The sequence below is a fragment of the Dermacentor andersoni genome, chromosome 1 (genome assembly GCF_023375885.2).
Source record: "Dermacentor andersoni chromosome 1, qqDerAnde1_hic_scaffold, whole genome shotgun sequence".
NCBI lineage: Eukaryota > Metazoa > Arthropoda > Arachnida > Ixodida > Ixodidae > Dermacentor > Dermacentor andersoni.
This window is the reverse complement of record NC_092814.1, coordinates 51,584,556-51,597,979: the sequence shown is the minus strand read 5'-3', so window position 1 is coordinate 51,597,979 and position 13,424 is coordinate 51,584,556. Positions and strand designations below refer to the sequence as shown.

Below are 13,424 nucleotides of genomic sequence, written 5' to 3'. Positions count from 1 at the left end.
AGTGGCCATGCTCCTACCTAATCTTTTCGCTGTCAAGGCTGAACTCAAATCACATGAATTGTTTCTAGCATCATCACGTTTATGCGGAAGCATCAAATAGGCCATGGAGCTTAAAAGCCGGCGGCGACATAGCAGCACATACCACTATGGTGTCTGAAGCAACTACATCGTCACCAACAGCAACCTCGGCAGTAGCGAAACGTCCGTGGCTTGCGGCATTGGCACCACAGGCTGCTGCTGCTTACTGGCTCAGGCAGCACGCATTACCAAGGAGTCTGAATTACATCATTCTACATCTACATTGTTGACGGCTGCAACCTCAGCAGTAGAAAAATGTGGCCATCCATGCCAGTACCCTGCAGACTAAAGGAGCGGAAGAACACAGCAAAACAAGCGAAATCTACTATAGCCTACACAGCGGACGGAGCGAGCATTAAGGCAAACATTACTCGCACCACTCAATTGGACATTAAATGCATTCGTAACTCATGAGTGCTTAGTGTCCTCACTTTTTTATGCGACCGGTAGGTAAGGTAGTTGTCATCACTGGTCTAGCACGTATGGAATTTTTCAGATGTAGTGCCCCAGCCACATGGAAATATTCTATGATTATCGCTCAATTTCCATAAGAAAAAACTGACAAATGAATGTAGAGATGAGGCAAGTCAGGACCGAAAGCGTATCTTCCTTACACGAAGGAACAAGTTTATTTTTCACAGGAATGTAGGCACCATTAAGCTGTCAGGACTGAATGGACTCATGCTGAGGTAAAACAAATCTGATCCCAGCACTGACTAAATTAGACCACTCACGACAAGCCAAGCCCTTTATTAAACAATTCAGCCAGCTTATAGGTGGGTTTTTCAATTTATGTTTCCATGGCCACACTCTCCTCTGTGTGCTTTCCCTTTCCTTTGTCCTTGAGTTGGCGGCCTCGTGCACGCCTTTCGAGGATCTTCTTGCGGTCCTTGTCCATCTTCAACTTGACAATCACCACCTTGGAGGGGTGAATGCCCACGTAGACAGACGCACCGTTGGCCTTCTCTCGCTGAATGCGCTCAATGTAGATCACATACTTCTTGCGGTACACCTGCACCACTTTGCCCACCTGCTGGCTCTTGTGGTGTCCACGTACCACCTGCAACAAGTCATCACAATTGTGACAATGCACACAAACCATGCAAGAGAGAGACAAAAGGGGAGGAAAGACAGGGAGGTTAGCCAGTGAAAGTACCGGCTGCCTACCTGTGCTGGGGAAAGGGAATAAAAAATAGAAAAAGTCACACCAATTCACAACGCCTTAAAATCTTCAGCAAAGCCCTTAAGGCCTTGAGTGCCAAAACCCGTCTGGTACACCATACAAAATGGCTGCTAAGAGAAAGCACAAAGAGCAACGCCTGCCACAAACATCCTCAAAACAAGCTGTATTGCAAATGCAATCCCGCTCTGCCAGGTGTTGAAATAGCAAACTAAATTGTTGCAGGTGGATTCACTCTTAATGCCTTAAGCTTTGAACTGTCACAAAACTGACACGTTATCCGAAAATGCAAGAGTGAGTGGTCTATCCTTTCAATATAAGTTTTCTCTTTCACAAGTCCCAGCGCAACTTCTCTCCATTATGTCTTCTCGGTGGCAATCAACTGCTGGCACTAGTTCAGGCCACATGAGCAAAATGGACACCCACTGTTCTCATGCTTCCACATATCCCTGGGTTACAAAAAGAATGCTCAATGGGCATTAGTTGGCATTACTTGGTCTTATTAAAAATGTTAAATAAAGCCTTTCAATAAATTTCAATCACTCTATGTTTGTACTCGATGTATCACCAGCTCGTTTATATTTTCGCATACAGTACTATCACACCTTACCATCGAATATTGCAAACTATTTAAAGATTAATTAAATTCTGGTGTTTTATGTGAAAAAACAATGATATTATGAGGCACACCATAGTGGGGGAGGGGGGTTCTGGATTAATTCTGACCACCTGGGGTTCTTTAACGTGCACCGAATGCCCGGCACACTGGCATTTTTCCATTTCACCCCATAGAAATGCGGTCGGGATTCGACCCCGCGCCCTTGATTTAGCAGTGCAAGACCAAAGCCAATACGGCAGGTACAAACTATTTCAATATAGTATGGAATTTAAAACACAATGAAACAAGGGGGAGGGGGAACATGCTCACAGAACTGACAATGCATGAAGCTGGGAAAAATCTGGTAGCTACTGCTCTGCAATAATTCCAACACCTCCACGAATACATGACCATCGCGTGCCATCCCCTCTGCCAGTGCCCAACCCACTGAATCCAATGTCAATAAATGGAAAAGGTAACCTGATTCGCATGCTCCCTGCCTATGAATCACCCTGTGCTCCTACCAAAAACCCCACACTACCCGAATAAAATGCTGAAGTGACTAGCGCAAGAGTGGACACGGGGCACAAAAGGGCGACAAGGACAAGCCCTTTTGTGCCCCGTGTTCACTCTTGCGCTAGTCACTTCAGCATGGAATACCAACTAGCCCTTGAGTATAGTATAGAAAGCTAAAGCATACACCTTAATTACCTGGTAACGGCCACTTGTCTCCATTTATTATAAAACTCTGCCCCAGCTGCTGCTGCATATATGTGCACACACCTATGCAGTTCTCAATATAGCCAAAAGAAATAGCACATCCACCAATGCAAGAGTCATGTGGAAGCTGTAAACATACTGTTGCACATGTTCACATAACGTACAAATCCCAGCAAAATTAACACCACACACATGTGAGGTTTCCCCTGCCAACACCAATTTTATGCAGTGCATGCCATCAAGCACTTGGACCGTATTAAGGTGCCTTCTCTCGACGATTTTATAAATATGGGAAAGTTGGCATTGGGGATAGGAATGTCGCATTCTCTCTGTATTCGCCGTCTGTTAAGGTAACAGGCTGGAACAATTGGCTGCACGAGCTTGAACATAATACACTGAGATGTAGTACGCCTACTCCTAACAACACCCGAGCACAGCTTAATTTTTTTGTTGTGGTGCTCTTCTTTTAAGTAACGATAGTTTTTGATCACTGAATTTAAATTGTGGAGTTAAGGTCCCGAAACTGCACAGAAGATTACGAGGGATGCTATAGCGGAGGGCTCTGGATTAATTTTGACCACCTGGGGTTCGTTCCTCAACAAGCACGACAATGGAAACGCATAATTTTGGATTTTGCCTCCATCAAAACGCAGCGACTGCAAATGGGGATTGAACTTGGAAACAGAGGAGCTACAAGTTGTAAGAAGGAATATGCAGCTACAATCTCATGGATGATGACAGAACTGTAAGCTGGCCAAGTTGGAATGAACTCACTTTGAAGAAGCTGCAATAAAAATAGCCCATAGCAAGAAAAGGCAAAGGACACCGCATCATTGATGTCACCTCTCACTATGCTGATGCACCACACATTTTATGAGCAACACTGTTCACTGCTGCAATAGTAATGTACACCTGTGGTTTGCAACCACAGCTTCCCTGCAATATACTATATGCACAATGTTACTATTTCTACCTCAGCCAGATCGGTAGAAATGAAAGAGCAGCATACACGCACAAAAAAGGAAGCAGACAAATTCCATCCACATGTCTGGTGTTCCTGTATATTGTACTGCACTATATATATGCAGAAAAGCTAACGTCTAGTACTTAGTATCAGTAATGATGTTGCACAGTTAAGCAGAATTTAATTTATTGTTCTTGTTTTATACTAACACCTTATCTGTAGTGGTACCACAAGCACAAAACACGAAAGGGCAGCCACAAAGCTCTGTTAACCCCAAAAAGACAAGCAAGATTACGACTTGTTCACCTTCACTTTTGAGTATGGAGAATACTCATGGGGGGCAAAAAGAAAAAGCAAGAAATGCAATTAAAATTATTTTCAGTAAACAATTAGCGTAGCACTTTGTAATTGGGTTGCTGATGCACCCAGAACTGTAACTACTCCAGGGTTTCACTACAGATAGAAAACTAATGAGGGCTTTGCTTTCAGTTAATCACATTTAAATATGAATTGAGGCATCAAACTCAATGAACCAAATGCAATACATTGCACTTTGTGGGGCTAAAGTATGGAACTGCACACTTCACTTGCAACAACAAACTGCACCATACGTAAAACTTAATGAGAACTCCTATCCTAAAGCTGTATTAATGGGGCTGACTCGCCATAGTGGGTGTTTAATAATGAGAGCTTGCTGAGCGACTAATTCAGTGTAGGATTAGGATAATGCAGCTTCATATTTTTTGCTACCTGTGATACTGCTTGGCCTTTGTGGACACAGCACATTCACTTTACATTCTTGAACAGCTCCTTTTAATTTGCAGCTGAATCTGAGGTGACCTCATGGGTACCTGCTAAGTTCATGAAATACAGATGCAATGCAGAGTACAAACAATTGGTGAAATTAAGAAGTGGGCTCTGCCATGCATCCAGAATATACTGTGACAAAAGACCCACTAGTGAAAGAACACTGATGCTGCTGCACAGTCCAACAGACTGTACGGGGTAAAATAAATGCTTAAGACCATGACTATATCAATACCACAAGTGTCACATGTAGTAGTACACTTTAAGTGTACAGCTTTGTTGACAATATTTATTGGTGTTTAGACATTTGACTGAACCCACAGAAATGGTTTTGCAATGCTCAATGTTGCTAAAGCTAGCCAGGCACTTTACGAGGTGAAGCTTGGCATGCTAACACAATTTGAAACAAAATTAACTAGCAGTGTTACATGTGCACACTGGCTACATCACTACCTTAAATTAGGATGCTATGCACACTACGGAGTGCGCCCCTGCCAGAAATGGCTGGGATGGATGATTGAGGCTCAACCCTTTGAATCGGGCGGCTGGCGCGCGCCACCTAGCCTTGAATGGTACTCTACGCATGCATACCTATGTACCGTATTTACTCGCATAATGCTCGCACTCGCGTAATGCTCGCACCCCCCACATTGGCTATCAAAAATTGGAAATTTTTTTCCCCCGCATAATCATCGCACCCCCAAAATTACTGCCGCGAGCCGTCTGCTTGTCGTAGCGATCGCCATGCTTGGGCGCGCGTGCTACTAGGCGGCGGTACTGTGCTATCATCCGCTGCCACCGCCGCTACCGCTCATCCACTCACCACCGCTACGCCATTTTGCGAAGGTGTCTCCAGCTCTCCGGTGTCTCGTAGGCCTCGTTGGCCTTGTTCGCGTGTTGCACCGTGCTCTTTGTGCCAATTTGCCATGGGACGCTACGCAAGCTACACAGCTGCTTTTAAGCTAAAAGCTATTGAGTATGCGTTGGAACATGGCAACCGCGCTGCCAGCAGACACTTCGGCGTCAACGAGTTTTGCGTCCGGTATTGGAGACGACAGCACGACGAACTCAAGACGACTGGTAAGACGCGCCGGGCCTTCCGTGGACCGAAGACTGGGAGAAAACAGGAATTTCGAACGCCCTGGATGCGACCGAGGACCACCTGGTGTGGGACGACGAAGAAGCATCGGAAGATGAAGAAACCATCGATTCCAGTGTCGACACGGACTCTGATGAGTACAATTGCCTGCAGGACGTACGCAACGCGAGTAGTGACGGGGAGGTTGCGCGCGGCAAATAAAGTGCTTTAGCAGCTTGAGCTTACGTTCACCCTGTACTTTCATAACGAAGGTAAGTTACGCTTGAAAGTAATGTTTTAGTTATATTTACAATTGCAGATCTGACAATCCTGATCTTGCACCCATTCATCTTTGCATTTAACACTCCGAAACATTTGCTTGAAAATTTTCCCCTCATAAATATCGCACCCCCAAACTTCGCGTTGATTTTCAGGGAAAAAAAGTGCGAGGATTACGCGAGTAAATACGGTATTTACTCCTTTACTTTTGCGTTGATATTATCCACCAATCAGATAGCCTCCGTTTAGTTATTTCTCCCTGTTCAAAGTCTATTTTACTTTAACTGTCTTTAAAACCCAAAGTTTTGAATAGTTCCCAGTTACATTTAACTGCAGGATGAAGTTGTTTACAAGCAAGTATCCGGTGTTCAGCCGTTTCCTCCTCCTCTCCACACGCCCCGCACAACAAATCTATCTCCTGGTACCTGGCTCGGTACATTTTAGTCTGCAGTACACCTATCCTGGCTTCAAACAACAATGAGCTTCCCTTAGAGTTATCGTAAATATTTTCTTTGGCTATTTCTTGCTTAAACGTCCTGTATGTCTCTAATGCCGATTTGGTTTGCATCTGTTTTCCACATACCCCCCTCTCTGTCTCCTTAACCTTTTGACGATGATTCCTTACCTGTCCCCCCACTGCTGCCCAAGTATTTGCTTGTCAATTTTCTAGTTCGCTTCCTCCACCTTGTGTCAACATTCCTCGTGTATAAGTAACTGAAAACCTTCCTAGCCCACCGCATTTCCCCCATTTATCTCAATCGCTCCTCAAATGCTACCTCGCGGCTAGCCTCTCTGCTCTCGAAAGAAGACCATCCCAGATCCCCCTGCACCCCAAGATTTGGTGTCTTGCCATGTGCTCCCAGAGCGAGCCTACCCACACCACGTTGCCTAGTTTCCGACTGTTGCCGGGTCTCTGCTGTCATACATAGAACTGCATTGGCAAAAGTCAGGCCTGGAACCATTACCCCCTTCCATATCCCTCGTACCTATTGTAGTTCCACAGTGCCCTACTCTTCATAATCGCTGCACTTCTGTTACCTTTAGTCGTTACATATTTTTCATACTCTGTCAGATACTCAATGCCATTATTTATCCACACCCCAAGGTACTTGTATTTATAGTGCATGACAATTCAGTGCCATCTAGTGAATGGCAATTCTTGCATTCGTAAACATTTTTTTTAGCATGTGTTAGGATGGAGATTAAGGTTGGTGCAAGGTTAGGTTCGGTTAAAACAAGTTGGAGTTAATTTGGTTAAAATAAAATATTACCTAAGCTCCCAGATTGGGTGTGTGAATTATAAAGTATAACCCAGACTTGGGGATTCCTGGGAAGTGTAAGTTTCAATTTGCAAATTACCATACGACTGAAATGACAAGCCTTATACAGGATGTGGCAGCATTGCGGTGCAGCACCTGTGCATCATGCACCCAGCCATTTCTGGCAGGGACGTACTCTGTAGTGCACATATCCTAAATATTAAATCACTTCATAATGCACCTAGAGGGTGCTTAAAGCAACATACCTAAGGCATATTAATGGCTTGTTTCGGTAAATAATTGGTTTTGGGTCTTGGTGAACGTCTTACAGCACAAGAAAACTAGGGACAAGAATTAGACCTAACACATCAGCATGTGTGTATCACCTTGTCCATCTTTTTCATGCTGTGAAATATTCACCATGATGCCTAAAGCAGTATTAATAAAGCTACAGGAACTCGATCACTAAGGTATGAAAATTGGTAGACCAAGTAGGTAACGTGGCCAGACTACAGACAACCTACTTGGGCCACCACATTAGTCATACCATGCCTTCCGAACATGCCAACGCACGTGTCACAACACGAATATCGCGATGAGCGTAGTTGGCCGAACGGTGGTAAAATAACGCATCTCGTGGTACATTTCGTTGCGTTAAAATATTCGCGAAAGCAAAATACTAACGATGAATTTTCGTTCCAGTGTTATACGCAGTTCCGAGTTCGTCCTCTGCATTGCGTACGCACAGATGAAACTCGTTTCGCATCAAATCGCGAGAAAGCGACAGGCACGCCTTCTGGGCTTTACGTTCGCAGTCTTTGCAACTAAGGATGCTGGCGCTGAAAGGCAAGATAATCTAATGCAAAGGTCGTACTCTCGCCACTACGGTCACGCACATGAATTCGCGGCACGTGGGAGCAAATGAAGAGCAAAACGCTGAGAACGTATTACCTGAACTTCATCGTCTTTTCTGATGGGCATGCTGCGGACATTGTATTTCTGCCGAAGATCCTTCGACAGCGGCGAGCTCATGATCTTTCGCCGAATGTGTGATGGAGCATTGAAGTGCCTTTTCCTGTTCTTCCTCCGCGAAGAGGACACCAAACGGTTGAGCTTGGCCATGTGGTTCTTTTAAGGCCTTAAAAAAAATGAGCAAGCAACACATCAGTATTTGGCAATGTCGCAAACGCTGCAATACAGTGACAATTCAACCAAATAGCAATGGCGATCAACAGTGGACAGGCATGTGTAACTTCAACGTTAGAAAATATAAATAGATGATGGCATTTAAAAACACAGTACAGCGTAACTACAGTACACCAAGTAAGTGGAAACAACTGCAAGCTATTAAAACAAATGCCAGAAAGGTCAATTACGTCAGAACACAGCGATGGAAACACACCGTAAGATGCGGCCTGTCCAAAATAATCAATCAATAAGTTTTTCCAGCTAAGAAACGAAAAAATACCACATCAGTGGTTAAAACATAGCACTATTACACGAAAACGTTACTAAAACAATTCAATATTAGCGGCAGAATTTCGAGATTCGTTAAGATTTTCACAGCAACTACATTCAGTACTTACATACGCCTTGTAGCAACCAAAGAAGAGAGACCGGCTTACTCTCGTTTCAGGGTCTACACATAGAGGTCTACAGATCGCTCAAAGCTTCCCAAAATTCTGTCACAAAAACAAGATATGTTACAATTAAAGCAAGATTATAAAAAATTAGATAAAATAAATAATAATATTAAGACTAACTATATTATTTTAATAAATATGTCATTGGCAAAGAAGGTTTTGGGTGGTAGGGTATAGGCTCACTTCCGTCTGCTTCCGCCTTCCGCTCCAAAATAGCTCGTCGATTTGTCTCGGGCGATTTTATTCTGTGAGTAGCTGTAGCAAATTCGGCGGATAGTCTTGCGTTATAGGATACGTTATGCTTATGAACGGCCAGACTAGGTTGTTCATTGCTTAATCTTCCTATTAAATAGGTATGCAATCTGGTGACTAGCTGATGCCGTCAGTGGTGGCGATAACATACCAAATGGGAGCATCCCATAGTTGTCTTCACGTCAAATCAATCGGTGTTTCTTGTTTTCCAGACCAACACAAGACCCGGGAAGGGACGTCAGTATGGTCAAGTTATTTCACATAGCCGTGTTGTATAAGCACCCAACGAAAGGCGTCATATTAAAATGCGCGAGCGAAGTATCGTCGTTCAGCTTCTTCCAGCGATCGAGGTGCGTGTAAGCCGGTGGCAAAAAAGTTGATGTGTCAAAAGTTGGCACGTACGTTTCCTCGCATTATGCAGACCCTAAGTGAATTGTTTTACATCTGTTGCTCCTGACTGCATGTAGCACTTTGCTTTCACCTATTGCAGCGTTGTGGAATTTCTGAAGTTTTCCAGTCAAATCATAGTGTCTCGAAGCTGTGCGGCGACTCGGTCTTCTGTACGGGAGCGAGGTAGGCGCGACAGTCCACGGGCGAACGGTTGTTTTATCGGCATTCCGTCTCCTACGCAGAATACATGTGCCACGTCTACGTTCGCAGTGACAGCTTAGCCGGCGTCGTCGTTTCTGACCACGAATACCCGAGCCGAGTGGCGCACACGTTACTCAACAAGGTACGTTTAATGTGTGAAACCAGCCTGAGCACCAGCTTTGCGGATTTTTGTTTGTTTACGCACAGCTCATGAGTACGTGACGTCCGTTTCGAAAATGTTACCTGTGAACAAACAGGAACGTAAGCGCTAGTACTTGAAGATAATTGTTATGTTTGTCTTCCCTAGGTACTGGACGACTTTGCCTCGAAAATTCCGGCACATACGTGGTCTTCTCTAGTTGAAAGGTAATATAAGGTGTAAAGGACTTTCTCGCATCTTATGTCTGCCTCTGCTACCCTTGTAGCACATGCCAGTACCAGGGCTTGGAGGCGTACCTGGCAAAGTACCAGGTAAGTTTAATGCCTTTGGAGTGTACCCGTCATTTGTGTACTTGCAAGCACCGCTTCTCGATTTTTCCAAGGTACCCACTGAAGCTGATGCAATGACCAAGATCCAAGCCGACCTAGATGAAACAAAAATCATCCTGGTACGTTTGCACCTGTGCTGTTTTGTAGCATGAAATGAGCCCACCATGTTTCATCTGTGCAGCACAATACCATTGAAGCTGTCTTGGAGCGTGGCGAGAAACTGGATGACCTTGTGGCAAAATCTGAAGACCTGAGCATGCAGTCAAAAACTTTTTACAAGACAGTGAGTGCTACTGTGGTTTACTTTACGAGTTTGTCAGAAGCAGTTCTTGCATGAAGCATTAGCCCATTATGATGGAATTCGTACCCCACTACTATTTATAAGTACTGTTTTCTTTTTGCTAATTTCACCTTTGACCTGCATTTAGCCCTTTGTTATAGCATCACATTTATGTAGGCTACTTTTTAGATTTCATTATTTGCATCTGTGACGCCATGCGGAGCATGTGGAGTATGGTCTTATCAAGTGCACACTTGTAAGCCATGGCTGGTCTTTAAACTTGCCACTTAAAGCAGCATATCAAGTTCTTCAGTACTATGCTCATTGGGATAATAAAAGGAGACTTAGAAAAGCTGTCCACTGTGAATTGTAATTTTGTAGCCTCGGGACATTAAGTAGGCACTGTCCAATCCTTGCATAATATGCCAAGGCAAGCCCCCTGTTCAAAGTTTAGAGCATAAAAAACAGACATGTGCCTGTGAGTATATTTCATTTTAAGTGTGTAGCTTGCAGAGCGCCCAAACCAGCTATGGAGCTCCTTGAACATATACCCAATGTATGAGAAATGCATCTTCTACACACCTGTGGCATGTTGTGAAGATGACAATGTTATCTATAAAATCTGGGAATCTTCAAAGCCCAGAGTAGCTGGGTTTGTGACATTGTAGCAGCTAAGTGGCAGGCAAGGAACTCCTCCTTGGAGAAATTTTCATTAACTCTTTTCTGTGGAAATGTGTGCACAGGGGCATGGCTTTGCAAGCAAGTGAACTATACCACTTTGTTGCTGAGTAGTTTAAAAAGAACAAACATACATTCTGTGAGCGTAAGCACAAATAGAAAAGAAAGGACATTAGAACATTTTGTGCACATGATAGTGACACGTTAACTGCAAACTCATTGTGCAGACAGTTTCTAAAATACTGTGGACTCGAGGCTTTGGAATCTGGCTGGGAAAATTCAACATGCCATCTACTTGGTTTCTTGTTTTGTTTACAATTAATCCTGATGGTGCTTGAAAAAGGAGACGAAGGACATGTACTTTGTACAATCTGCTTACAAAATAGTTCTGCTCTAAGATAGCTCATCACTGTGCCTGTGCACAATTTTTCAGCAAAGACATGGATGCCTTAAAGGGCCCCTCACCAGGCCACATAGCAAATTTTAGTTGTACACTGGAAGTTGTTACATGCCATTTAAGGAGTGTTCTGCCGCAATAATTTTTCAAATTAATTAATAGCAGAGATAGAAATATTTGAAGTGCCACGAACCCATGATTTAGGAGGCGAGTGTCACTGCCAACATAGACACTCTATCCACTTGCCCTGTCTAGCGTCTGTAAGCGAAATTCCTTCCCTGCGTTTTCCCATAGAAGAGCCAAAGGGTCACACAACGAATATGTTACGGGCCCTGCCCCCCCTCTCTCTCTCTCTCTCTCTCTCTCTCTCTATTCTTGCTGAGCGGCACACTTCCCGTTACTGTCTTGCACGCGAGCTGCTGCATTAGTCTTGTTTCGCGCTGCGGACGATTTTGCGCTCTCTGTACAAGAACACTCGATTAGCAGGATAAGACAGTGCCACAATCACAAGCACTGAAGCAAGCGCGAGAGGATGAAAGAGCATGATCGTGGCGCTGGTAGAAAATGAGTTTCATTCTCTGCATGCATGACTGCATGATGTGGGAACAAGCAGACGAAAAGAACTTATCTCTCTTATCATGGTATGAAGTAAAACAAACATACAGACATTCGGTTTGTATGCTTTATTGTTTCTATAAACTTTAATTCATCAATTGGAGCAACAGATTAAAGAAGTAACTGAGGTGCCCTTGAATATTTCTCAAAGTCACTGAGTAATGTCACAGCACAGCTATGTACTTAGGCGTACTCGGGTGTTTGACGTCAACTGTCCAACTGGGAACACAGCACCCTCCAGAAGGGCACATGCTGTTTTATTTGAAATCCAAGCTCTTTCCACTGCATGTAGGGATGTAATACTTCACAAACACAATCGTTAGCGCGCATCGTATGCACTGCGCTTGTCAGCTCAACATGGCCACACCTGGTGAGGGGACCTTTAAAGGGACAGACAACTGTTCAGAATATGAATTGACATAGCCCCACTGATGGAAAGATTGTGTCACGTATAGACTGAAGCAAGCCCCGTTTTTCTCATTAAACGAGGATTTATATTTTTCATTCTTCACAACAAATCTCAAAGAATGACCTTTAGCGCCATCACGCGGCAAAAGCATGACAATAGGATGCCGTATTACGTCACCTTCTATTAGTGTATGTGGCTCCTCAATTTTTTTTTTTTAAATTGAAATGCTATACATTTTTTTCTATTACAAGTTTTTTATGGAATTTTCAGTATGCAGCTGAACCTCCTATTGTTATGAGAAGTTGCCTCCGAGACAGAGCGGAGTGTGCTGTAGCCCATTCTCGGAGGCCATAGTGACGCTGTGATAACTAGCACCCATTGCCAAAAAAGGGCACCACAGAATTTGCAGCAGCCACAGATGTAGCAACTTCTTACAGCAGCATGTTATCTTTGGAAGGGGTAAAAACATCAAAATGCGGATGGTTAATGAAAGTTGCACTCACTCCTACGAAATCCACCCACCGTTCTGCTTTCCCAAATTGCGAGGCAGGCTATAGGCGTCGCTCTCCCTTCACGGTGTTGCTGGTGTCGGAACTGCTATATTTTTTTTTATTATTATTGCTCAGATCTAAAAATTCTTACGAAATTTCTATGCACTTTTGGAAGTAACTGCTGCAGGTATCAACACTACTGAAAATTAGCGTTTCATTGCTCTAGAGAGAACTGGGTCCTTAAAAATTGGTTGTCAGTCCCTTTAGGACGGTTGCAGGAAGCCAGTTGTAGGCATGAAGTGTGCTTAGCTGTTGAGGTACCCGTTGCATTGACTGCAGAGGAAGAACAGCAGATTTGTTACTGTAGAAAAAAAAAGTAATCTGCATGCATTATTTTTCAGGCCCGCAAGACCAATCAATGCTGCACCATCCTCTGAAAGCAACTGGAGCTCGTTGATTTGTATGTGTAGATATATATATATGTGTTCTGTCAAGGCTGTTGTGGGCACCTGCTGGACAGAGGGCGCTACTCATTGTGCAACATGGCTTTGTGTAAAACAGTTGTTGTAACTAAGTGGACAAATAAAACTTGACGTGGGCCAGCCAGTATATTCTA

At 43.9% G+C, this 13,424-nt stretch overlaps 2 protein-coding genes across 3 annotated transcripts; one reads left to right on the top strand and one right to left on the bottom strand.

Moving 5' to 3' along the window:
* Window positions 1-813: 813 nt before the first annotated feature.
* RpL26 (ribosomal protein L26) lies at window positions 814-8,645 on the bottom strand. The gene is made up of 3 exons (XM_050193213.3): window positions 8,550-8,645; window positions 7,915-8,101; window positions 814-1,138 (listed from the first exon to the last, which is right to left on the bottom strand). The coding sequence occupies exons 2-3, from the start codon at window positions 8,083-8,085 to the stop codon at window positions 869-871; spliced, it is 441 nt and encodes a 146-aa protein (XP_050049170.1). The 5' UTR covers window positions 8,086-8,101; window positions 8,550-8,645; the 3' UTR covers window positions 814-868.
* A 108-nt stretch (window positions 8,646-8,753) lies between these two features.
* Ykt6 (YKT6 v-SNARE homolog) lies at window positions 8,754-13,417 on the top strand. 2 transcript variants are annotated; one of them, XM_050193207.3, is made up of 9 exons: window positions 8,754-8,853; window positions 9,071-9,208; window positions 9,349-9,431; window positions 9,491-9,591; window positions 9,757-9,815; window positions 9,875-9,920; window positions 9,992-10,057; window positions 10,120-10,221; window positions 13,210-13,417. In XM_050193207.3, exons 2-9 carry the CDS (start codon window positions 9,102-9,104, stop codon window positions 13,243-13,245), a joined length of 600 nt encoding a protein of 199 aa, XP_050049164.1. In that variant the 5' UTR covers window positions 8,754-8,853; window positions 9,071-9,101; the 3' UTR covers window positions 13,246-13,417. The 2 variants fall into 2 exon arrangements, with proteins under 2 accessions (XP_050049164.1, XP_050049163.1); XM_050193206.3 differs by having other exon boundaries at window positions 8,799-8,959.
* Window positions 13,418-13,424: the final 7 nt, after the last annotated feature.